The sequence below is a fragment of the Piliocolobus tephrosceles genome, chromosome 10, assembly GCF_002776525.5.
Source record: "Piliocolobus tephrosceles isolate RC106 chromosome 10, ASM277652v3, whole genome shotgun sequence".
Taxonomy (NCBI): domain Eukaryota; kingdom Metazoa; phylum Chordata; class Mammalia; order Primates; family Cercopithecidae; genus Piliocolobus; species Piliocolobus tephrosceles.
In genome coordinates, this window is record NC_045443.1 from 130521239 (window position 1) to 130547816 (window position 26578).

The window sequence follows — 26578 nt, forward strand, 5'->3', positions numbered from 1 at the left end:
TGTCTTAGTCGGGTGCGCGCGTGCAGGGCTGTTTCCGGCTTAGACTCAGTGGACCGAAATCTGGCCAGTGGGTGTACCTGGCTAGTCTCTGTGACCGCGGAGGCGCGGAACTAAGCGGCTTGGATTATCCTGGGCAGACCAGGGACTTGACCAGCTAAATACCTCCTTCGGTCCGGGGCGTGGACGGAGCCAGGCCAGCCGCCTGCTCTCCCGAGTTAGGGCTGCTGAACGGCACAAATCCATCGGTGCGACTCCTGGTACCCAGACCGGGAGGCTGTCTAGTCACGCGCGTTCCGCGTTGGGCGAGAGCTGAGGAGCCGGCGTCCCTGCGAGCGACTCAGCCCCGGGACGGTCAGGTGCCTGGGGCCCGGGGCCCGCACCTGTCTTCGGGCGGACGCATCCCTCACGGTCTCCCGCAGCCCGCGAGTCCTGCCCCCTAGGCAGCGCACGAACGTGGGCGTGGGGATGGCCACCAGTTTCCGGACAGCTTCGTGCTGGGTAAGTAGAGACTTTCCGTGTTTAAAAGTCGACTGGATACTGAGGGTGGCCACGTTGATCTCTTCAGGGTTACTCCCGGGAACTGAACTCACGTTCACCTGTAATTGTGTCCGTAGTTCACTAGACTACCCTCCCCGCCAAACCAAAGCTCCTCTAAAGCTCACCCAAGCTCTGGTCCTGCAGAAACGTGCCTCCTTGTAATCTGTGACAGGCAATTATACTGCACTTCATTGCCAGCTGCGGGCCCTGAAATCTGAGGATCCTCCATCTTTGCGTGTTTTCTACAGAAAGTTGTCTTATGCAGACCGTTGGAACTTTGTTGAAGAAATTACCAGTTCCTCCTTTTTCGTTTGGCCAAATGCTTGTTTATGGAGTGCCTTTTTGTGTGCTGAACTCTAGAGCTGGTGCTGGCAATGCAGAGATAAATTATGTGTGTTCCTGATTTTAGAGGAGCTTTGGTTTGGTGGGGAGGGTAGTCTAGTGAACTGTGGACACAATGACGGGTGTATGAGTAGGGAGAAAAGGCTAGGAGCGGAGCCCGAGAGTCCAAGAGGTAAGGGGCGGGCCAGTGGATCATCTGGACTTTATGAATGATTCATGGAGTGAACCAGAGGGAAGACTTTACAAGTGATTTCATTGCCAAATCCATTGCACTCGATGAGTGGTGGCGACGATGTTGCCGGATGTTGTGCTCTGCCTCTGAGCTGTACAGCCGGAGACTAGGAATGCTGTTAGAAGAGGGACCCTGGGAGAGACTTTCGCAGGTGTTGAATATCCAATGCCTATATTTCAGCCTGTAACTCACATGGGAGGTCTAAACTGGAAATATCTAAAGACATTTTATTATATTCGTGGAAGCTCAGAGTGTGACCAACTAGAACCCTCAAGAGGACCGAGGTGACGACTCAAGTTAATGAAAGGAAAGGACACAGTGAGGAAGGCTGTGGTGCTAAAGAAATGAGAGAAAGTTAGGAGTGGATTTTTCCCCCCTGTGAGTTTGTTCCTTTGTCAGAGATCAGTTGACTATATTTATATGGGCCTATTTCTGGACTCTTTATTGAGTTCTGTTGATCTATTTGTTCTTTCACTAATACCACACTACCACACTGTCTTGATTTTTGGAGCTTTAAAATAAGTCTTTTTTTATTTTGTTGAGGCGGAGTCTCGCTCTGTCAGGCTGGAGTGCAGTGGAACAGTCACAGCTCATTGCAGCCTCGAACTCCTGGGCTCAAGGGATCCTCCCCCCTCAGCTTCCTGAGTAACTGGGATTACAGGCACGTGCCACCACATCTGGCTAATTAAATTTTTTTCCTTTTTTTGGTGCAGATAGGGTCTCACTGTGTTACCCTGGCTGGCCGGCAACTCTTGGCCTCAAGCACTTCTTCCTCCTTGGCCTCCCAAAGCGTTGGTGGGATAACAGGTGTGAGCCACCATGCCCAGCCTATAAGTCTTGAAGTCAGGTTCATTCTCCTAACTTTATCCTTCTGCTTCAGTATCCTGTTAGCTAATCTAAGTCTTTTGTCTGTCTAAACTTCATAAGCAGTTCGTTAACATCTGCAAAATAACTTGCTGGGATTTTAACTGACAGTGCATTGAATCTGTAGATCAAGCTGGGAAGAGCTGAAGTCTTGAATATTGAGTCTTCCTATCCATGAATATGTTATATCTATGTAGTTCTTAGTTTTCGTTCAGCAGTGTTTGGTGGGTTTTCTCATAAAGATTTTATATAATATCATTATATATTTTGTTAGACTTACGCCTAAGTATTTCATTGTTGTGTGTGCTACTGTAAATGGTATTGTGTTTTTTATTTCAAATTCAGCTTACACCTGCGTACAAGAAAGGGGTTGACTTTTGTACATTAAGTTTGTATCCTGCAACCTTGGTATAATCACTCAGTTCCAGGAGTTTTTCGGTGTTTTTTTTTGAGACAGAGTCTCGCTCTGTTGCCCAGGCTGGAGTGCAGTGGCGCGATCTCGGCTCACTGCAACCTCCACCTCCTGGGTTCAAGTGATTCACCTGTCTCAGCCTCCTGAGTAGCTGGGACTACAGGCTTGTGCCACCACACCCAGCTAATTTTTTTGTATTTTTAATAGAGACGGAGTTTCACCATGTTAGCCAGGATGGTCTCGATCTCCTGACTTCATGATCCGCCCACCTTGGCCTCCCAGAGTGCTAGGATTACAGGTGTGAGCCACCGTGCCCAGCCACTATTACTATTTTGAACAGACTAGGTCAACTAAGAATAAGAAAAATAGCTAGGCATAGCCGGATATGGTGGCTCAGGCGTGGCAGCTCAGGCCTGTAATCCCAGCACTTTGAGAGGCCAGGGCAGGTGGATCACGAGATCAGATGTTTAAGACCAGCCTGGGCCGGGCGTGGTGGCTCAAGCCTGTAATCCCAGCACTTTGGGAGGCCGAGATGGGCGGATCACGAGGTCAGGAGATCGAGACCATCCTGGCTAACACACGGTGAAACCCTGTCTCTACTAAAAAATACAAAAAACTAGCCGGGCGAGGTGGCGGGCGCCTGTAGTCCCAGCTACTCGGGAGGCTGAGGCAGGAGAATGGCGTGAACCCGGGAGGCGGAGCTTGCAGTGAGCTGAGATCCGGCCACAGTACTCCAGCCCGGGCGACAGAGCGAGACTCCGCCTCAACAACAACAACAACAACAACAACAACAAAAAGACTAGCCTGACCAACATGGTGAAACCCCGTTGCTACTAAAAATACAAAAATTAGTGCCGGGCGTGGTGGCGCGTACCTGTAATCCCAGCTGCTCAGGAGGCTGAGGCAGGAGAATCGCTTGAACTCAGGAAGCAGAGGTTGCAGTGAGCCAAGATCATGCTACTGTACTCCAGCCTGGGTGACAGAGCGAAACTCCGTCTCAACAACAACAAGAAAAGAAAAATAGCTAGGCATGTTGGCTGACGCCTGTAATCCCAGCACTTTGGGAGGCTGAGGGCAGGAGGCTAGCTTGAAGCCAGGAGTTTGAGACCAGCCTGGGCAACACAGAGACCTTGTCTATACAAAACAACAACAACAACAAAAAACCTAAAAAAAAAAAAAAACCAAGTGTGCTAGTGTGCACCTGTAGCCCCAGCTACTTGGGAGGTGAGGTGGGAGGATCACTTGAGCCCAGGAGTTTGAGGCTGTCACACCACTGTACTCCAGCTTAGGCAGCAGAGTGAGACCGTCTCAAAAAAAAGATAAGAAAAAAGTTTTAATTTTACTTTCACTTATTCTTTCTTTCATGTTCTCAATTTTTAAAATGTATATCTGTGGCCGGGCCTGGTGGCTCCTCATCCCTGTAATCCCAGCACTTCGGGAGGCTGAGGCGGGCAGGTCATTTGAGGTCAGGAATTCAAGACCAGCCTGGCAAACATGGCGAAACCATGTCTCTACTACAAATATAAAAATTAGCCAGGTGTGGTGGTGCGTGCTTGTAGTCCTGGCTACTCAGGAGGCTGAGGTATGAGAATCGCTTGAACCCAGGAGGTGAGGGTTGCAGTGAGCCAAGATCATGCCACTGCACTCCAGCCTGGGTGACAGAGTAAGACCCTGTCTCAAGAAAAAAAAAAAAAAGAAATTGTATCTGTTTCTGACCTGTATTTTCCTTTTCTGCCCAGTTGAGGCAAGTTTACTTGTAACAGCAATAAATTATCTTAGTTTTTGAGAAAGTCTTTCTTTACTTTTGAAGGATAATTTTGCAGGGTACAGAATTCTGTTTTGATGGATTTTTTTTTTCTCTAAACATCTTAACTGTTCACTCCATTTTCTTGCTTGTGTGGTTTCTGTAGGTAAGGTATTTTTTTCCCCCTCAGGCTTATCTTTGATTTTTTGTGTTTTAAAAATGATATGCCTACATGCAGGTTTTTTGGCATGTATCTTCTTGGTATTCTCGGATTTTCCTCCATCTGTGATTTGGTGTCCGACATTACTTCCGCAAAATTTTCAGTAATTATTGTTTCATATATAGATGTTCCTTGACTTAATGATGTGGTTATATCCTGATAAACTCATCATAAATTGAAAATCTCTTTGTCAGAAGTGCATTTTTGACTTATAATATATTCAACTTATAATAGGTTTATCCAGATGGAGCCTCATTGTAAGTTGGGGAATGTGCTGAATGTGTATTGCTTTTGCGCTGTTGTAAAATTGAAAAATACTAAGTCAAACCACCATGCATCAGGCACCGGCTGTCTTTCTTCTGTTCTTTTGCTTTCCTTCGGGTGTTTCCATTGTGCATATCTACACCTTTTATGGCTGTCCACAGTTCTTGGATATTCTGTTCTTTTTTTTTTCCCCAGTGTTCTCTTTGCTTGGAGGTTTGATTTTTTTCCCTCAATCTCATACCGTCTACATAATACATAGCCCGTCAAAGGCATTCTTCACTTCTGTACAGTGTTTTTGATCACTAGTATTTCTTTTTTATTTTTCTTTTTTTTTTTTTTTTTGAGACGGAGTCTCGCTCTGTCGCCCAGGCTGGAGTGCAGTGGCTGGATCTCAGCTCACTGCAAGCTCCGCCTCCCGGGTTTACGCCATTCTCCTGCCTCAGCCTCCTGAGTAGCTGGGACTACAGGCACCTGCCGCCTCGCCCGGCTAGTTTTTTGTATTTTTTAGTAGAGACAGAGTTTCACCGTGTTAGCCAGGATGGTCTTGATCTTATGATCAAGACGGGTGATCCACCCGTCTTGGCCTCCCAAACTGCTGGGATTACAGGCTTAAGCCACCATGCCTGGCCTCTTTTTTTTTTTTTTTTTGAGATGGAGTCTCACTTTCTTGCCCAGGCTGGAGTGCAGTGGTGCGATCTGGGCTCACTGCAGCTTCCACCTCCTGGGTTCAAGCCAGTCTTGTGCCTCAGCCTCCTGAGTAGCCGGGACTACAAGTGCACACCATGGTGTCTGGCTAAATTGTGTATTTTTAGTAGAGACAGAGTTTCACTGTGTTGGCTAGGCTGGTTTTGAACTCCTGACCTCAAGTAATCTGCCTGCCTCAGTCTCCCAAAGTGTTGGGATTACAGACGTGAGCCACCGCGCCCAGCCATTTTTTTATTTTTAGTAGAGATGGAGTTTCACCATACTGGCCAGGCTGATCTCGAATTCCTGACCTCAGGTGATCTGCCCACCTCGGCCTCCAAAAGTGCCAGGATTACAGGCGTAAGCCACTGTGCCTGGTCACCCTGTCTATGTTTATTTGCCTTTTAGTATTGCCTTGTCCCTTTTTGTTCGTAGCTGGACATGATGTACTGAGTACAAAGATTTACTTTTAATAGTACTTTACTAATGTGGTGGTGAGATGTCGGGAAAGGGTGAGCATTCTGTAGGCCCCTGATTAGGTCTGTCTCTTTGTGAGCCTGTTCCCCTGGACTCCGAACCTCACAAGTATTTCCCAGGCCACCCCCACCCCATCCCTTAGATGGGACAGGATGGAATTTGGTCTATCTCTTCCCTCAGGTTAGTTAGGCTCTGACAAAACCTTAGTAGATTAGGCTCTGGGAACCTGGTTGAGCTCCTGAAAGTAAAACTCAGAAAAGCTTGGGACCTTGTCTCCCTCCACTCCTACCATAAGTGGGTCCCCCTGGACTTTTTTTTTTTTTTGAGATGGAGTCTCACTCTGTCACCCAGGCTGGAGTGCGGTGGCGCCATCTCGGCTCACTGCAAGCTCCGCCTCCCGGGTTCACGCCATTCTCCTGCCTCAGCCTCCCAAGTAGCTGGGACTGCAGGTGTCCGCCACCATGCCCAGCTAATTTTTTGTATTTTTTTAGTAGAGACGGGGTTTCACCGTGTTAGCCAGGATGGTTTCGATCTCCTGACTTCGTGATCCACCCACCTCGGCCTCCCAAAGTGCTGGGATTACAGGCATGAGCCACCGCGCCCGGCCCCCCCTTGGGCGTTTTAACTTCAGACATGTACACACCTAGCCTCTAGCAGTTTGTCAGTTGCAGTTCAGGTATTTCTGTCCTGACACTGTTTCTCACAGAGGTTTGTGCTCTGGTAAGTGCTGTGTTTCTGCCTGTCTCTGATTTTGGGGACAGTGGTTTGCCCTGTATTTTCACTTCTCTTTCAGATCTAAGAAGAGTTGTTGATTTTTCAGTTTGTTAAACTTTTTACTTGTTGTTAGGACAGAGTGGCTGCTTACAGGCTCTTTACATGCAGAACTGGAACTGTTAATTTTTGATGATACAGTTGCTATTTTTCTACATTCTCTGAGAACACAATTGTCTCTTATAACCACCCACCCATCCCAATCCCCTTTCTCTCCTCGGAGGTAATCGGTTTGGTAGATATTCTTCTAGGTCTTTCCCTATACATTTTTAATGCAGATGTTTATATCCTTAAAATGTTTGTGTTGGTTTATTTTTGTGAAGTTGTGTGATATTCTGTTGTATGAACATGTCATAGTTTGTCTCTTGTAATCATCTGTTATCAACATCAGTGTTTAGGTTGTTTTCAGTTACTGGCTATTTTCGATAACACTACTATGAATATTTTTGCACATTTATTTTGGTAGACATCAGCTGTCCTTTCTGTTAGGCACACACCAGGATTTTTCAGCCTCAGCACTATTGACATTTTGGACTGAATAATTCTTTGTTGCGGAGGAACGTCCTGGGCGTTGTGGGATGTTGAGCAGCATTCCTGGCCCCGACCCATGTAGGTGCCAGTAGCACTGCCCCACTGTGACAACCATAAATGGCTCCAGACATTGTCAAATGCCCCCTGGGGGACAAAATCTCCCTCTTACCCATTGAGAACCACTGGGCACATACTTACGAGTGATACCGTTGAGTCACTGTATACATACATTTAAATTTAGTACATACTCTCGGTTTTCCAAAGTGGCAAAATGACTTCACATTCCCAGTACCAGGAATTGAGAGCTGCATTTGCCCTACATCCTTTTTTATTTTCATGGAAAAGAGGTTTTCCACTTTTCGAAAAATTGCAGCACTGTAGTTGATGTGGGTGTGTTGCGTAGGCGTTAGCAGCATTGCTCTCACCGTGTGCTCACTGGACAGTAGCACAGCCCCCGAGAAGCATGGTTTGCTCCACATCCTTAACGGGCTTGTGGTGGCCGTTGTCCCGTTGATGCTTATTTCAGGGATCAGTTGTTTGTTTCTAAATGTCTCCTTGTTCTTTTTTTATTTTATTTTAATTCCAATTCTCTTTTTATTCACTTTATACAACTTTTCTGTATTTTAAATACTTATACAGTTATGTATTATGATAGTTATTTGTAATATTACTTGTCTGCTAACATTGTCTGGATCATCTGTGTGTCTGGATCAATTATCTGCCTATTCCTTTTGTCAGTCATATTTTCCTGCCTCATGTCTCAAAGTTTTCAATTCTTTGCTGACATTGTTTTAAAAGGAATAACCACAGAGGCCAAAGTTTACTGTTGTGGTTTTTTTTGAGATGGAGTCTTGCATTGTCGCCCAGGCTGGAGTGCAATGGTGCGATCTTGGCTCATTGCAACCTCCGCCTCCTGGGTTCAAGCAATTCTCCTGCGTCAGCCTCCCCAGTAGCTGAGATGACAGGCGCCCACCACCATGCCTGGCTAAGTTTTGTATATTTAGTAGAGATGGGATTTCACCATGTTGGTCAGGCTGGTCTCGACAAACTCCTGACCTCAGGTGATCCACCCACCTTGGCCTCCTGAAATGCTGGGATTACAGGGGTGAGCCACCACGCCTGGCCTTCCTGTTGTTTTATATCAGAGGATATTTCCCTTTTTCTCTGTCATGCAGTAGGGGAATGGCTGATCACTTCAGTTTAAACAGGAATTGAGCTGTTTAGGGGCTGGACTCTATTACCTGTGGCCTCAGGTTTCTGGATGATGTATTTACTGGTAGGTACTTTGTTTCTGGAGCACCTTCAGCCTGTGGGGGACTCAGTCTGCCGTTCCAGCCCAGCCTGCAGCTTCCTGCACTGACCAGCACTCAACAGATGTCCCATGGGGAAAACTCACTGTCCACTGGGGCGCATCAAAACCTTCACTGGTTTCTCTTTCCCCTATAATAGTCCTCTGTCTGGGCTGAGCCCTTCCTTCACTGTTCTCAAGCTGAGCAAATGACCCAGATCGGTAACAGCCACCCATTTTAGCTCACCTAAGAGCAGCTCTTTTCTCTCTGCAATTTTAGTTTATTTAGTCCTCCTTGTTTCCATAGGTCTCTGTTTTTTTAAAAAGATAAGGGTATTTAAAATTTTCTAGTTGTAGCAGCAGTAGTCCAAGCGTATGATTTTATTTTACGGTAACGAGAGTTAGAATTATTAGATGAAATAAAATGAAAATTTTTCTTGGTATTTTCATTGAGAATTTATCAAATTTGCAAATTAATTTGTCGAAAATTAATATCTTTAATTAATTTATTTATTTGAGACGGAGTCTTGCTTGCTTTATCACCCAGGCTGGAGTGCTGTGGCACAATCTTGGCTCACTGCCAGCTCTGCCTCCCGGGTTCACGCCATTCTCCTGCCTCAGCCTCCTGAGTAGCTGGGACTACAGGCGCCCGCCATCATGCCTGGCTAATTTTTTACATTTTCAGTAGAGACAGGGTTTCACTGTGTTAGCCAGGATGATCTCAATCTCCTGACCTCGTGATTCGCCCGCCTCGGCCTCCCAAAGTGCTGGGATTACAGGGGTGAGCCACTGTGCCTGGCAAAATTAATATCTTTACCATATAAGTCTATTCATCATAAACATGGTATATTGCTTCAATCTCTTCTGTACTTACATATTTTATCATGTGTATTTTTTGTTAGGTGTTCCTGCATTTTAAATATTTTTATTTCTAAGTACTTTCTAGATTTGTTATGATCATATAGGCATTTTCTTATTATATTTTCTAGTTGGTTACTGCTAATGTACCAAAAAGCTGTTCCTTACTGATTTGTTTAAAAGTGCTACCCTGTTGACTTTTCTTACTGGTTCTCATGTGTTTTTGTTTGTTTGTTTGTTTCTTAGAAAGAAACATTTGATAGGGACTTAGGAACAGAAGCCATGTCTGTGTCTCAGGTGGTGGCAAGACAAGATGGTGGATCCCTGCACCCCCAGACCCAGGGCATCTAGACCATAGGGAGGGGTGGTTCAGAAGGGATGTGTAGGACAGTTGAAGTATGGTTGCATCAAGATTGACCTAACGGTAGGATTTATGGTAAGTACCTGCTCTGACACAAGGAACAATAGATGAACTGGAAATCTTACAGGCCTTCCCAGAACAGGAGTTAATCAAAAGCCCACGTGGTAGATGAGCTTCCAAGATGGCTTTGGCCTTCACACTTTACCTCCCAATCCAGCTTTTCTATCTTTTTTTTTTTTGAGACGGAGTCTTGCTCTGTCACCCGGGTTGGAGTGCAGTGGCCCGATCTCAGTTCACTGCAAGCTCCGCCTCCCAGGTTTACGCCATTCTCCTGCCTCAGCCTCCCAAGTAGCTGGGACTACAGGCGCCCGCCACCTCGCCCGGCTAGTTTTTTGTATTTTTTTAGTAGAGATGCGGTTTCACCATGTTAGCCAGGATGGTCTCGATCTCCTGACCTTGTGATCCGCCCGTCTCGGCCTCCCAAAGTGCTGGGATTACAGGCTTGAGCCACCGCGCCCGGCCCAACTTTTCTATCTTAGGCACCCTCCTCTGAACCTTAGGGAGGGTGCTTGATGTGGCGTAGCTTTAGCAGCAGTGCATTGGCAGTGGAAAACACATCAGGCCCAGGAGGATTCCAAATTAAGGAGATTCACAGGGTTATTGAATCATTTCTGGTCTTCAGGATACTATGACTTTGGTTTTCTCAGATGAAGTAAAACATTGAGAGATACATAATAATTTGAATAATAGAAATATAATGCCCGCAAGGATTACAAATGAAAGAGAACTTTTGATTGTGCCGGAACAACAGCAGCAAATAACCTATTCCGTTAATGGGCCAACTAAAAGTATCATGAAGAAAATGAAAACCTCATTCCTTTTTAGGGACTTCTTGTAGCCAGGAAATAATTCAGAATTAGCCCAAATTATAGGCAAATACTAAAACTCAGAACAGCAATCAGAATCTAAAATTTTCTGTCTCCAGTTTTCCTGCTTCTACCAAGAATAAATCATAGCAGGACCAATTTATTTGCAAATAAATGTTGGTCTCATACTTGGCCTGGTTATTTGCATAAAGAATGGCAAGGATAGTGACCAGCCATGTAGGCTTCTTTTAAGTTGACTTTACTGGAGCTTCTTTTTTTTTTTTTTTTTCTGAGATGGGTGCACACTGTCACCCAGACTAGAGTGCAATGGCGCAATCTCGGCTCACTGCAAGCTTCGCCTCCCGGGTTCAAGCGATTCTCCTGCCTCAGCCTCCTGAGTAGCTGGGACTACAGGTACGTGCCAGCATGCTTGGCTAATTTTTGTATTTTTAGTAGATAGAGGGTTTCACCATGTTGGTCAGGCTGGTCTCGAACTCCTGACCTCATAATCTGCCCACCTTGGTCTCCCAAAGTATTGGGATTACAGGTGTGAGCCACCACTCCCGGCCTTGCTGGAACTTTTATAAGGAATTTTTGATTCGACTTTTTAAAAGCTTAGAAGGCCAGAAGCCAACCCAAGGATTTGCCGCTCGACTGTGCTTGTAACACCTGTACAAATTCCTGTCTTCTCGAGACCCCAAAATACCATGAGGTTCCTGAGCCTGTTAGAAAGTGACATTCTTGGCTGGGCGCGGTGGCTCAAGCCTGTAATCCCAGCACTTTGGGAGGCCGAGACGGGTGGATCACGAGGTCAGGAGATCGAGACCATCCTGGCTAACACGGTGAAACCCCGTCTCTACTAAAAAATACAAAAAACTAGCCTGGTGAGATGACGGGCGCCTGTAGTCCCAGCTACTCGGGAGGCTGAGGCAGGAGAATGGCGTGAACCCGGGAGGCAGAGCTTGCAGTGAGCCGAGATTGCGCCACTGCACTCCAGCCTGGGCGACAGAGCGAGACTCCGTCTCAAAAAAAAAAAAAGAAAGTGACATTCTTTACTTGCCACAGGTCAGGAATCTTTAAGGTGGACAGAGTACCAGGCCAGTCTTTCCAAGAGGCTTTTTATCAGCTCTGTAAATCCAACCTAAATTTCTCAAAGCAGCCTGGTTATATCTGAAAATATGCCATTCCATTTGAGGCCTTGATACAATAACCAGTCTTTCCAATTGTGTCCTTTTGCAAAGGAAAACAGATTCTTGCTGAACTTATGTAAATAACTCTGTTGCCATAAGATCAGAATACTCATGAATAGTTTCCAGATTTTGGAGAAATCAGGTAGAGAGAAAGGTAAATTTTGCTCACAAAAACATTCTTTACCCAATTATTCTAAGCTGTAAATAACTCAGAAAGATTCTTGACTCTTCTTTAATCAGAGCAGCAGCCTTCCAAACAGGATGTCATTTGTTCACCTTGGAACTGCCATCCACAAGTCAAGCAGCTCTTTGCCAGTCGGGTGAGAGCTGTTTATCAGGGACTGTAGAATCCAACAGCTGTTTACATAGTTCTAGAGTCAGTTGAACAGAAGCCATATCTGTGTCTCAGGCAGCTGCAAAACAAGATGGTGGATCTCCACCAGTTCTCATTTTATCTCAGCTGATTCTCTTAGTTTTGTTTGTTTGTTTGTTTGTTTGAGATGGAGTTTTTCTCTTTGTTGCCAGGGCTGGAGTGCAGTGACATGATCTCAGCTCACTACAAGCTCCGCCTCCCGGGTTCAAGTGATTCTCCTGCCTCAGCCTCCTGAGTAGCTGGGACTATAGGCGCCCACTACCACTCCTGGCGGATTTTTTGTATTTTTAGTAGAGATGGAGTTTCACCGTGTTAGTCAGGATTGTCTTGATCTCTTGACCTCGTGATTTGCCCGCCTCAGCCTCCCAAAGTGCTAGGATTACAGGCGTGAGCCACTGCCCCCAGCCGTCATGTGTTTTTAAAGGAAATGATTTTAATGGTTCATATAAAGTATTATATTTTCTTTTTCTTTTTTTTTTTGAGATGGAGTCTCGCTCTGTTGCCCAGGCTAGAGTGTGGTGGCACAGTCTTGGCTCACTGCCAGCTCTGCCTCCCAGGTTCATGCTGTTCTCCTGCCTCAGCCTCCTGAGTAGCTGGGACTACAGGTGCCCGCCACTATGCCTGGCTAATTTTTTGTATTTTTAGTAGAGATGGGGTTTCACCGCGTTTGCCAGGATGGTCTCGATCTCCTGACTTCATGATCCACCTGCCTTGGCCTCCCAAAGTGCTGGGATTACAGGTGTGAGCCACTACTCCTAGCCAAAGTATGATATTTTCTATAGGTTTAGGGAAGAAACACTTTATTGCGTCAAGGAAATTCCTTTTACTTTTAGTTTGCTTTAAATTCTGAGTTTTGAAAGTGTTGAATTTTTTTTTTTTTTTTTTTGAGGGGCAGTCTCGCTCTTGTTGCCCAGGCTGGAGTGCAATGGCGTGATCTCAGCTCACTACAACCTCCACTTCCTGAGTTTAAGCGATTCTCCTGCCTCAGCTTCCCGTCACCATGCCTGATTAATTTTTTTGTATTTAGTAGAGACAGGGTTTCACCATGTTGGTCTGGCTGGTCTCGAACTCCTGACCTCAAATGATCTGCCCGCCTCGGCCTCCCAAAGTGCTGGGATTACAGGCGTGAGCCACCGTGCCGGGCCAAAAGTGTTGAGTTTTATCATGTTCCTTTTGTTATGTCTATTGAGATGATTGACTGTTCTCCATGAATGTGCTAATGTGACTTATTTTATTGTTTTTTGTTTTTTAAAAATGTGGACTATCCTTTAATTCATTGGATAAACTCTTGGTGTAGTTTGCTATGTACGTATGTACAAATACATGCTATATTTATATATATATATACACACACACATACACATATGCAGGATTAGTTTTACTTTACTAATATTTTTAAGTATTTTAATCAATGTTAATCATAAATGAGGTTAGATTACAGTTTGTGCTGTCCTTGTTTTGTCTGTAGGGTTGTGCACCTTTGTGTGATGCATTATACAGGTGTCCCATCATTTCGTAGCCCTACGTCAGATGAAATATACTGGGAATTTTCTGTTCTTTGGGTGGTGTTAGAACTTTTATTAGTGTGGGACTGTTGCCTTTTTGGGAAGGGTATACCTTTGATCCTTTGACTACTACTTCAGTTTTTTAAAATGATCATCGACTAGTCTGTTTTTCTTTTCTTTTCTTTTCTTTTTGAGATGGGGTCTCACTCTGTCATCCAGGCTGGAGTGCAGTGTCGTGATCTCTGCTCACTGCACCCTCCGCATCCCAGGCTCAAGGAGTCCTCCCGCATCAGCCTCTCAAGTAGCTGGGACTACAGATGTGTGCCACACCCAGCTGATTTTTGTGTTTTTTTGTAGAGATGGGGTTTCACCATGTTGCCTAGGCTGGTCTTGATGAACTCTGACTCAAGTGGTCCACCCATCTCTGCCTCCCAAAGTACTGGGATTACAGGTATAAACCACCATGCTGTAGCCTGGTTTTCCTAATTCTTGCTGGGGTAATTTTGGTTACTTTTATTTTCATAGAAAAATCTCCACTTTAAGTTTTCCAATTTTTGGAACAAATGTGTAAATACAGTCAGTTCTGCTATTTTGTTTGCTTTGACAACATGAATTTGTTTCCACACTATTGCTATATTAAGGAACAATGTGAGCTTTCCATCTGATTTCAGATAACCCTCTTTCCACCACCATGTAATAACTGGTCATTTTCAAGGTAAAGTGTCATATTTACTGTAGTGTTTATATGTTTGTTAACCATTTAGCATGTATAAAACTACTGTTTTTATCAGGTTCTAGGTTCTCTTTTTGTGTGTCACCAGCACTATGCCTTTACCCCATTTTTCCCATAAGCCCTATGGCTTTTTATGCGACTGAATGGTGTGATTTTTTGCAGCATATGCATCCCATTACAGTAGAACTGTTTATCATAATCTCTTGTGAAATTTTAAATCTGTTAGAGTTTGTGGACTGCTTCCTGGTCATAAAATTTTCTTTTGATCAAGCTAGGTCAATTCAAAATTTTAACCATTATTTTGTATTTCATTTTTATTCTTTTATTTATTTATTTATTTTGAGATGGAGTCTTGCTCTGTCGCCCAGGCTGGAGTGCAGTGGCGCGATCTCGGCTCACTGCAGCCGCCACCTCCTGGGTTCAGGTGATTCTCCTGCCTCAGCCTCCTGAGTAGCAGGGATTACAGGCGTGCGCCGCCGTACCTGGCTAATTTTTGTATTTTTAGTAGGGTGGGGTTTCACCATGTTGGCCAAGCTGGTCTTGAACTCCTGACCGCAGGTGATCTACCCACCTCTGCCTCCCAGAGTGCTGGGATTACAGGCAGGAACCACCATGCTCGGCCTATTTTTATTCATATCAAGCTTAAAGAAATAGTAAAAGGCTTTAAATAGAATAGATAACAAGCCTCCTGGTCTGCTTGCTGCTCCTGGTCTACCCACTCTCTGCTCTGACCTTTCCTCTTCCATCCTGTGTCCCCAGAAGCAGCTGCTTTGGGCTCCATTTCCTCTTCTGGTATAGACCTCCAGCTTCTAACATGGTCACATCGACGTGATGTGTTCCATGTTCCTTCTCCCTCAGATTTAAAGTGACCAGCTTGACGAGTGGCTTGAACATAATAAGGGCACAGTAGTGTCTTCATTTTTCTCATCACAGCCTCAGGCTTGCTCTGTCAGCCCTTTCTTCCCTAGTGGTCGTGTGAGGAGAGCTGACGATGCTCTGATCACAGTCTTGTTTGTTATTAACTCTCAGTTACTTTCAGGTATGGGAAAGTTCAGTCCACACATTCACTCCAAGCTCTCGTACATCCCGTCATTCTAGCCTGCACGGGAGATGGAGGAGGCTTGTCTATTCCCACTCCATTTGCTTGTTGCCCTCCGGTGGGGGCTCCTTCTGGGTTGGGATGGGAAGATCAGTGGTTAGAGGAAACGATACAAAGGCCCCTGTTGTGTGGTGGTCAGTACCCAGTGTTCTGACAGGCATCTGTGGAGTTTGTGGGGCTTGGTTAGAGCCTCTGACAGAGCTCTACCCAGCAGTTCCATGCTGTATGTGATTCTTTCCCTCACTGGTTGCAGACTCACCCAGAAGTCTACTCACTGCCTTTTCCCCTGGGGTCTCCCTCCTGCAAGTAGTGCTGCTGAGGAGGGGCCTGCTAATGAGCTCAAGTGTCAAGTTCAGGAATCTTCTGGGTGTTCCTTGGGCCCAGGGAAACAGTGCCCTGCCTGAGGTGAGCTGCAGGGAGACGGTGCCCTTCCTGAGGTGAGCTGCTGAGCCCTCACTCCCCTGCTACCTTTTAAAAGTCCCCCTGCAGTCTCTGCCTTCAGAATTTTTTTGCAGGAAAGCAGTTATCGCATCCTTGTTTACTTAAATTCCTAAGCACATGTCAGTTCCTTCTGAAAAGTCCCCAGATTTAGCCTGGTCAGTTCTTGCAGACGTCCAGGTTGTGTGTGGGGCGCTTGCACAGTCCCCTTTTCTTGGAGCCCCTCGTGTTTGAGAGGATGGATACTGGCTTCCCTTTCTTCCCACGTGTTCCTAGCAAGGTCACTTTTCTCCTTCAGTGACTCCCTTCTGTGGACTGTTTTCTGGTTGGATCTCCCCCATCTTCAGTCATTCATGGACCGGTTATTCACTATCTTCTTTCCTCCGTTTGTTATCCCCAGGCTTCTCCACCTCTTTAAAGGGGAAGTTCTGTAGTTTGCTTGGCCAGGCTGCTTGGTGTCCTCCTGGTCCCGCTTCTGTCTCTAAGCGTGCCACGGTGTCTCTGTCAGGCTGTGTTCTGGTCTGTCCCCACAGGATGCCCAGAGTCCAGCCACTGCATATCATCCCCATCGCTGTCCCCTTGGCCCAAGCCGCCTTCTTCCATTGGACTAACACAGTTGCCTCCTAACTGGTCTCCCCGGTATCTCCTCTTACAACCCCCTCCCTCTTCCACAGCAGTCAGGATGATCTCCTCAAAATACGAGTCAGAGCGAGAAGCCTTTCAGTGGCTTCTCACAGCACTTGCATTTCTGCCCAGAAATCACCTCATCAGAGAGCTGCCCTGATCACCCTGTCTGAGACAGCACCCGTGCCTCCCTCTCTCTGGTGACCCTGTCCCTTACCTGCTCAGATTTTTCGTTTGTTTGTTTTTTGTTTTGAGACAGAGTCTTGCTGTGTCGCCCAGGCTGGAGTGCAGTGGTGCGATCTCTACTCAACTGCAACCTCCACCTCATGGGTTCAAGCGATTCTCCTGTCCCAGCCTCCCAAAGTGCTGGGATTACAGGTGTGAGCAGGTGGATTGCAGGCATGCACCACCACATCCAGCTAGTTTTTGTATTTTTAGTAGAGACGGAGTTTCACCATGTTGGCCAGGCTGGTCTCGAACTCCTGAGCTCAGGTGATCCACCCGCCTTGGCCTCCCAAAGTGCTGGGATTATAGGCGTGAGCCACAGTGCCCAGCCTGGATTTTGTTAAGAGTACCTGGCACCACTGGCATGTTAGGTAGTCATGTGTTGGCTGAGTAACACCCACCCTGGAGACCCTAGGTGGCTGGGACCTGGGAGCCTAATTCGTATACTGCTTTTAGCTATTTTCAGTTCACACCTCGTTGTCCTCATGCAGGATGACTGTTCCCAGAGCTTTTAGGGCTTCTGTGGGAGAGATGGTTTGCTGTGCCTCAACTTACCTCTGGAGAGCTTCTGCTCAGGGAAGTCAGTTATCAGATTTTTGGCTTTACTGTTTATTAAAAATTTATCAAAATATCTTACTGGCTTCTGTTTACGTAGTTCCCTTTTTTTTTAGAGGTGTGTTTGTGCGTGCTATATTCCTGTATGTAATTTAAATGAGTCTCAGAGGAGGATACTGATAGTCATGTTTAAATCTTCTCTCCATTCTCTCTGTTCCTACTTTCAAATCACCTCCCTAATGGGCATAAATCTTACAACTTTGTAGGTGTTTTGATTTGTGAAATTGTATATGGTAGAAAAGCCATCTAGCATAGAAGAATTATGGCCGAGTATCGATGAGCCAGTAGGGATGGTGACCTACACGGAGGTGCCTGAGCAAGAGGAGCTGTTGGCTGTAGTGAGACCTTCATGCTACTTGGGATGCATAAGAAATGCCTTTAGTTTAAGTCCCTTGAGTTAAACTGATGTAAAAATGCAATTATTTTGTGCTAATTCTGTGAGTATCAGCTTTCATTGATTTAGCATTTACCTGATATCTTTTTTCATTTATTTTCTAATTTGTATTTTTTCTTTGGTGTATCTCATGAGTTTCAGACTGTCTTAGTTATGTTTTCAGTATGTTTCTTCTAACATGAATGTGTTCTTTGTCAGTGGGTTTTTTCTCTACTGTTTTGGAAGCTGTACTTCCTCCGCGCTCCCTCCCTACATTTTAGTGCTCGGTTGTCTTTGAGTCATTCACAGACCCACTGAACGTTTCCCTTTAAACCAAAGTCTATACAGTTGCATTTTCTCTTTTCCCAAGTGAAAGATGTTTCTTTATACCTTCATTTTCTGTGATTCTCATCTATTTGCATCACACACATGCTTAAATCGTATAGCTGATAATAATTTTAGTTCAGATGTGTTTGAATCAATATTTAGATTTATGTTCTGCTGTTTTCAGGGCTCACCATTGTATCCAGCTTCCCACCAATTCTTTCTGTGTCTTAATGTTGTCTGTATAGGGTGTATATTTTTTTTAATTTAAAAAAGTTGTTAAATTTTTTTTTAGAGACAGAGTCTGGTTCTGTTGCCCAGTGTAAAGTGCAGTGGCACAGTCATGGCCAACTATAGCCTCAAACTCCTGTGCTCAAACCGTCCTTCCACCTCAGCCTCCTGAGTAGCTGGGACTACAGGTGTGCACCACCATGCCCACACATTTTTTGTTACTTGTAGAGATGGGGTCTAACTATGTGACCCAGGATAGTCTCAAACTCTTGGCCTCAAGTGATCCTCCCGCCTCAGCCTCCCAAATGCTGGGATTATAGGCATGACTACCACACTTGATGGATATAAATTTTCCAGGTGCTTGTATATTTGAAAATGTCTCTTATTTTCCCTTATTCTTGCCTTTTAGTTTGGCTGGTGTAAGATTTCAGAATCAGCATTGTTTCTTCTCCATACTTTATTTCTCTCGCACTTTCAGGAAGCATTGTTCTTTCCTTTTAGTTGGTTATCAGGTGTTCTCTTTTTACTTTATTTTCAGACGTTTCATTACCATCTGCTTAAATTTGGACCTCTTTTTTTTTTGGTTGACTTATCTTGCATCTCAATTGGTAGGTTTTTATCATGTGAACTCCTGTATTTGTCTTCACTCCGGGAGAATTTTCAGGCTGTATTTCTTCGAACGTTGCCCTATTATTTCTCTTATTTATATAAACCTACATTGGCAATTTTTCTGTAAACTAGGAAAATCATTCCAGGCTTGCTTATTTATTTATTTGAGACAGAGTCTCGCTCTGTCGCCCAGGCTGGAGTGCAGTGTCACAATCTTGGTTCACTGTAACCTCTGCCTCCCTGGTTCAAGCAAGCGATTCTCCTGCCTCAGCCTCCTGAGTAGCTAGGATTGCAGGCGCCCACCACCACGGCTGGCTAATTTTTGTATTTGTAATGGAGATGGGGTTTCACCATGTTGATCAGGCTGGTCTTGAACTCCTGACCTTGTGATCTGCTTCCCTCAGCCTCCCAAAGTGCTGGGCTTACAGGCATGAGCCACTGTACCCGGCCTCTGGGTTTATTTTGTAGTCTAGCTCTTACCTGTTCACCCATTGTAGCCATCGCTATGGTTTGAGTGTATCTTTCAAATTTCATATGTTGGAAATTTAATTCCTAAATTTATTTGTTGATGATATTTGGAGGTAGAAGGTATTTAGGATTTGATAAGGTCATCAGGGCAGGGCCCCTATGATGGGATTAGTAGCTTTATAAGGATAGGAAGAGAGACCTGAGCTGGCATGCTCCCTGTCTCTCATCATGTAATGCCTTCTACCAAGTTACGACATAGCAAGAAGGCCCTCACCAGATGCCAGCACCATGCTCGTGGACTTCCCGGCCTCCAGAACCTTGAGCTAAATGAACATTTTTCTTTATAAATCACCCAGTTTCTGGTATGCTGTTATAAAAATAGAAAACAAAGACAGCAGTCTTTTCTGTGTCTGAAATATTTGCAGTTCCTTGAATTGACCAGGCTCTACCGTGTGTTCTGTGTGATGCTTGCTCCTGGTACAGGGACTGCAAATTATGTTCCAATCTATTTTTTTTTCTTTCTTTCATAATAGATTTGCCAGTTTTTCAGTTGGGCATATACAGAAACAGACTCCATTTCTGAATTTCCCTGCTGTTCCCTCCCAGTCCCCACTCTTTGCTGTTGCTTAGAATGCAGATGTGATGACTAGAGCCATCTTAGACTGGGTTGCCCTGGAAGTGGAAGCCGTGTAAGGTGGAGCAGAGATGGAAGCCCCAGACCAATTGCCTTCAGACTCCTGCAAGTAGAAGGATAAACTCTCTTGTTTATCCCCCTGTTCTCAGTTGAACCTCATCCACACACCTCCTGAATTGCCCTTTCCACCCCAACTTCTTGAGGAACACATCATGAATCTTCTGAGACTACTTGAGTGGCTCTCTTCATTCCTGTGCAAAATGCACCCTGGATGTTTTTACCAAGGACTCAGAACACCTTACTTTGTTTGCATGTATAAAATGTTCATTCCTATCTACAAGATAGAAAGCTTCTTGAAGACAGAACTGGATTTTATTCATCCTGAAATCTTCAGGACCCAAGAGAGTACTGGCAAATAGAAGCTCCTTGATTGATTTTTTTTTTCTTTTTTTGTCTTTTGAGATGGAGTCTCACTCTGTCCACCAGGCTGGAGTGCAGTGGCGCGATCTCGGCTCACTGCAACCTCTGCCGCCCGGGTTCAAGTGATTCTCTTGCCTCAGCCACCTGAGTAGCTGGGATTACAGGTGGCCTGCCACTGCGCCCGGCTAATTTTTGTATTTTTAATAGAGATAGGGTTTCACCATCTTGGTCAGGCTGGTCTTGAACTCCTGACCTTGTGATCCTCCTGCCTTGGCCTCTGAATGTGCTGGGATTACAGGCGTGAGCCACCATGCCCGGAACTCCTTGATTGATTTTTAATTCTCTCACAGAGTAAATGCTAAACCGGACACAGGAAATAGTCGGTAGAGGAACATTTTTCCCTTCCCAGTTCCTCTACATCTTTTCTACATCACCTAATGTAATTGCATCCAATTGAACAGGATGTGTGTTATTTCAGGGATTATTGTCGTTCAAGGATATATCTATGGAATTCACCTGGGATGAATGGCAGCTGCTGGATTCTACACAGAAGTACCTATACAGAGATGTGATATTGGAAAACTATCATAACCTGTTATCAGTGGGTAGGTACTGCGTCTCAACATCACATCACTCAGATAGTGAGTAAAAAATTGCCATCCCTTTTTTTGTTGTTGACCTACTCTGGGATCTCTGAAGTGCTTAATGATTATGAACTTGAACTTTAGGGGTCAAATTTCCTTCGTCCCTATTTGTCCCTCACTTCCTAATTGTAATCTTTCCCCAAGTGAGATGAGCAGTTTTGCCCTGTAGTTTGCTCTCTTGATTCCTTGGTCCTGTCCCTAACAGCCTGGTCCCCACCCTTTGTGATTTCCCATCAACAGGGTATCATGGTACCAAGCCTGACTTAATCTTCAAGTTGGAACAAGGAGAAGATCCATGGATAATAAATGCCAAAATTTCCAGGCAGAGCCGTCCAGGTGGGTGAGTGAGAACGAGGAAGGTGGGAGGCATGGGAGTGAGCTGGTGAGTACCTGAGGAGTGGGCACTCGCAGTGTTGTCTTCAGAAATTCTTCTGGAAGTCCTTGAGCTACTGGAGCTGACTCAGGATGAAGCCAGGAGCTCCTCAGATAAGGAAATCGCCGTCACTCTTCATGTATTTGGGTTTTTCTTCCCCCTTACTGTTGAGAGGCAGGCATGCCCCTCTTCCCTGAACTCTGCTCCAGGTTTGCTTTTGGGTAAGTTTGCCTCCTCCCCATGGTCATGGTCACGGGTTTCATTGGACATCGAGACCTTTAGGGGATTTCTTTTTCCCTCACTTGGTGTGGCTCGTGGCCCTCTATTTCTCTTTCTTTTATTTCCTCCTTTGCCTTCCACAGCTAAATCCCCTAGACTTGACTCACAGTCTTAGCCCTGGTGTCCCCTGTATCTGAGTGATTTTACACACCTTACACTTCCCTTTTGCGTTGTCCAGAGGGGTATGTTTTCCCAGTTTGGCTCTCCTCTCCTATGTTGTAACTGTCGAAAGACTCTTCCATTCTGAAGGTTTAAGCTTTCCCCCCAGTGTTGTAACATCAAAAATGAGGTCTTTCTCTTTGGCACATGAGTCCTGGGTTTTACCTGCCTGTGGGAGCGCTACCCCATGCTTTCCCAGACTTTACTCTCAGTATCAGAAATGGGGATTTCCTTCTAAAATTACCATTCTTCCTCAAAAGAAATAGCCAGAGTCCTTCATTTTCTTCACAAGTTTCTTTTTTTTTTTTTTGAGACGGAGTCTTGCTCTGTCGCCCAGGCTGGAGTGCAGTGGCCGGATCTCAGCTCACTGCAAGCTCCGCCTCCCGGGTTTACGCCATTCTCCTGCCTCAGCCTCCTGAGTAGCTGGGACGACAGGCGCCCGCCACCTCGCCCGGCTAGTTTTTTGTATATTTTTTAGTAGAGACGGGGTTTCACCGCGTTAGCCAGGATGGTCTCGATCTCCTGACCTTGTGATCCACCCATCTCGGCCTCCCAAAGTGCTGGGATTACAGGCTTGAGCCACCGCGCCCGGCCACAAGTTTGTTTCTTAGTGTTTCCATCTCTAAGGAGCAGTGCCATCTTGCCATTCAAACTGTTGACTCCTCCCCTTCTGTTCTCCCACGTCCAGTCCCTCAGCAAGTCATCTTAGTTCTCTCCCATATGTTCCAAATTTCCTCAATTCCAGACATGTGTTAGGTCATTGTTTCATTGCTATAAAGAAACACCTGAGACTAGGTAATTTATAAGAAAAGAGGTTTAATTGGCTCAGAGTTCTGCAGGCTGTATGGGAAGCATGGCAGCATTTGCTTCTGGGGAGGTCTCAGGTAGCTCCGGTCATAGTGGAAGTCAAAGCGGGAGCGGACACATCACATGGTGAAAGCAGGAGCAAGAAGGGGCACGGAATGTACCCCATAATATCAAATGACCAGATCTCACAAGGACTCACCATCATGAAGACTGCACCAAGCCATGAGGGATCTGCTCCTGTGATCCAGATGCGAACACTTCCCCCCAGGCCCCACCTCCAGCATGGGGGATTATAATTCAACATGAGACTTGGGCGGGAATAGGTATCCAAAGTATATCAAGAAGTGTAGTTCAAATTATCTCATTCTGGACTGCTGCAATAACTGTCGAAAGTATTTCTCTGCCCTTTTCTTACTTTTTACAGAACAGTCAAACTGATCTTTTAAATGCAGAAGACTAAGATTTTCTGTAATTAAAAACCTTTAGACTGGGCACTGTGGCTCACGCCTGTACTCCCAGCACTGTGGGAGGCAAAGGCGGATGGATCGCTTGAGCTCAGGAGTTTGAGACCAGCCTGGCCAACAAGTGAAACCCCATCTCTACTAAAAATACAAAAATTAGCTGGATGTGGTGGCGAGTGCCTATAGTCCCAGCTACTCAGGAATCTGACATGGGAGGATCACTTGAACCCAGGAGGTCTAGGCTGCGGTGAGCCAAGATTGCGCCACTGCACTCCAGCCTGGATGACAGAGCAAAGACCCTGTCTCAAAAAAAAAAAAAAAAAAAAAAAGTCTTAGAAATGTAAAGAACTTTTTGCCATGGTTTTGAATAATTTGGTTCTGCTTTCATTCATTCACTCAGTGGGTTTTAGCTCTCCTGGCCTTTTTCTATTTCTTAAACTCTGTCAGTCAGGCTTCCTCCTCAGGAACTTTGTACTTAGTGCCGTGGCACGATCTCGGCTCACTGCAACCTCTGCTTCCCGGGTTCAAGTGATGCTCCTGCCTCAGCCTCCCTAGTAGCTGGGATTACGGGTGCCCGCCATCATGCCTGGCTAATCCAAGTGCCAGTTTTAAACCTCTATTTTAAAAACTATTTTTGATTACTGGTAATTTGCTACCAGTTTTCACGAGGGGACCTATTTTGGTCTGTTTTGATTCAGTTCCCTTGCCCCCATGCTCGGCCAGTATTTCTTGTGAACCAGTGTGGTAGACTTGTTACCAAAAGAGAAAGGTTGATTACATGACAGTCCTCACACTGTTTATTTCCGTATCAGGCTATGTCATGATTCCAAAAGTTAATCTTTTGTTTGTTTTTTGTAGATGGGTGGGAAGAATGGTACCAGAACAATCAAGATGAGCTTGAAAGTATTGAAAGAAGCTATACTTGTAGTGTGTTGAGAAGACTTAATCTGAGCAAAACCCATGATTCTTCAAGACAGAGACTCTATAACACACATGGGAAAAGTTTGACACAAAACTCAGCTTCAAGCAGAAGTTATTTGAGAAGGAATTCTGAGAAGTTTCCTGGTTATGAAGAACCATATTTTCTTAAGCATCAAAGAGCTCATAGCATAGAAAAAAATTGTGTGTGTAGTGAATGTGGGAAAGCTTTTCGTTGTAAGTCACAGCTCATTGTACATCTCAGAATTCATACAGGAGAGCGGCCTTATGAATGCAGTAAATGTGAAAGAGCCTTCAGTGCCAAGTCAAACCTTAATGCTCATCAGAGAGTTCATACAGGAGAAAAACCCTACTCATGTAGTGAGTGCGAGAAGGTCTTCTCTTTCAGGTCACAGCTCATTGTCCATCAGGAAATTCACACAGGAGGGAAACCCTATGGCTGCAGTGAATGTGGGAAAGCCTACAGTTGGAAATCACAGCTGCTTTTACACCAGAGAAGTCACACAGGAGTGAAACCCTATGAATGCAGTGAATGTGGGAAAGCCTTTAGTTTGAAGTCTCCATTCGTTGTACACCAGAGAACGCATACAGGAGTGAAACCACATAAATGCAGTGAATGTGGGAAAGCCTTTAGGAGTAAGTCCTATCTCCTTGTTCACATCCGAATGCATACGGGAGAAAAACCCTATCAATGCAGTGATTGTGGGAAAGCCTTCAATATGAAGACACAACTCATCGTACATCAGGGAGTTCACACAGGAAATAATCCTTACCAATGCGGTGAATGTGGGAAAGCCTTTGGTAGGAAGGAACAGCTCACTGCACATCTGAGAGCTCATGCGGGAGAGAAGCCCTATGGATGCAGTGAATGTGGGAAGGCTTTCAGTAGCAAGTCATACCTTGTTATCCACAGGAGAACACACACCGGAGAGAGACCCTATGAATGTAGTCTGTGTGAGAGAGCCTTTTGTGGAAAATCACAGCTGATTATACATCAGAGAACTCATTCAACTGAGAAACCCTATGAATGCAATGAATGTGAAAAAGCCTACCCTAGGAAGGCATCACTTCAGATACACCAGAAAACTCATTCGGGAGAGAAACCTTTTAAATGCAGTGAGTGTGGAAAAGCCTTCACTCAGAAGTCATCTCTCAGTGAACATCAGAGAGTTCACACTGGAGAGAAACCGTGGAAGTGCTCTGAATGTGGGAAATCCTTCTGTTGGAATTCAGGGCTTCGTATACATCGGAAGACTCATAAATGAGAAATCGGAACGATGCCATGTGAGAAACTGATGTTCAGGAGACTTCAGATAATATAGACAGGATTTACAAGCAGGAGGCCCTAAAACTACACTCATGTCAAAAATCAGAGAGGAGAGAGACCAACCATATTTGGGATGAGTGTAAAAGCTTTCAGAAATAAGTTGCAAATCTTTGTAGATGAAAATAATGGAAGGAATGCGGAGCAATAAATGTATCAGATGTTGTAGTATCATCATGAAGATTCAGAGAATTTACACTAGGAACACCTTATAAGTTCAATAAATTAAAGAAGCATTTTCCCATTGAAAGTGTGTTCCATGGAAAGTCACATTCCAGATTTGAAGCTGTGTTTTTGTAAAATAAAATCTCGTTATGAACAGTTGACTTTTCATGGTGGAGTATAAAGTTGTTTTTTAAAAAATATGTAAATAAAGTAATGTTCAGGAAAAACACAGGGAACAGATTCTTAAAGTTAAGGGATATTTCATATGAGTTCCCTGAGTTAACACCGAAAAGTATTTCTAAAATTTTTAGTATTTTATATTTTAATGTAACTTGTTCTGTCTATCTAACTATATATATGTATATTTGATAGTTTGTGGAATAATATCCCCCAGTATTTTCCATATTAAATGCTAATTGTCTTTTCTTTTCATAAGCAGATCTGGCATTTATTACAGGGCTGCCGCTTCAGAGAACTCATTGTAATGAACGTTTATTGTATTTTGCAGTTCCGTGCCTGTTGTCCATTGATTGACATGAGCACCCTTGTTTTCTCTGGAGAAATACCTCCCCTCTCTGGGTGCTTCCTGTGGTAGTGTCTTTCAGGTATCCGTTCCACTAGCTACAGGTGAGCATTTTACCCATTGTTGGATAATGGTGATCTCTTTTTCAGAATTTTGAGTCTGTAATTCATTCGCACGTGAACCAGAAAATGTGGGAACTCATTCATTCTTGTCCCAGAATTCTGTTGAGAACATCCATTCATTCTGGCTAATTGATTACAAGAATAACTGTGGATACTATCCCTTTAGAACCTGCTTCTCTGATCTTCTGTTGTTTCCTCACTTCTCAATAAAAATGTCTTTTACTTTTTGTTGTTTGGGTTTTTGTTTTTTTTTTCTTAAGAAGAATAACTTTCTATTTCTTTTTTATTTTTTTGAGACTAAGTTTTGCTCTTGTCCCCCAGGCTGGAGTGCCGTGGCGCGATCTCAGCTCGCTGCAACCTCTGCCTCCCGGGTTCAAGCAATTCCCTTGCCTCAGCCTCCCGAGTAGCTGGGATTACAGCTGCCTGCCGCCACGCCCGGCTAATTTTTGTATTTTTAGTAGAGATGGGGT

General features: G+C 44.8%; 1 protein-coding gene across 5 annotated transcripts; it reads left to right on the plus strand.

Moving 5' to 3' along the window:
• Positions 1–26336, plus strand: ZNF26 (zinc finger protein 26). 5 transcript variants are annotated; one of them, XM_023196850.3, is made up of 4 exons: positions 1–498; positions 20791–20917; positions 21197–21292; positions 23894–26336. In XM_023196850.3, the coding sequence occupies exons 1-4, from the start codon at positions 466–468 to the stop codon at positions 25237–25239; spliced, it is 1602 nt and encodes a 533-aa protein (XP_023052618.2). In that variant the 5' UTR covers positions 1–465; the 3' UTR covers positions 25240–26336. The 5 variants fall into 5 exon arrangements, with proteins under 5 accessions (XP_023052618.2, XP_023052620.2, XP_023052621.2 ...); XM_023196852.2 differs by lacking the exon at positions 1–498 and adding an exon at positions 10847–10865; XM_023196853.2 differs by lacking the exon at positions 1–498 and adding an exon at positions 18351–18369.
• The last annotated feature ends 242 nt before the right edge of the window (positions 26337–26578 follow it).

Coding starts and splice junctions, on each gene's coding strand:
- ZNF26 (XM_023196850.3), top strand. CDS start 466: ATGGCCACCAGTTTCCGGACAGCTTCGTGCTGG. Junction 499..20,790: donor TCCGGACAGCTTCGTGCTGG/GTAAGTAGAGAC, acceptor GTGTTATTTCAG/GGATTATTGTCGTTCAAGGA. Junction 20,918..21,196: donor TCATAACCTGTTATCAGTGG/GTAGGTACTGCG, acceptor TCCCATCAACAG/GGTATCATGGTACCAAGCCT.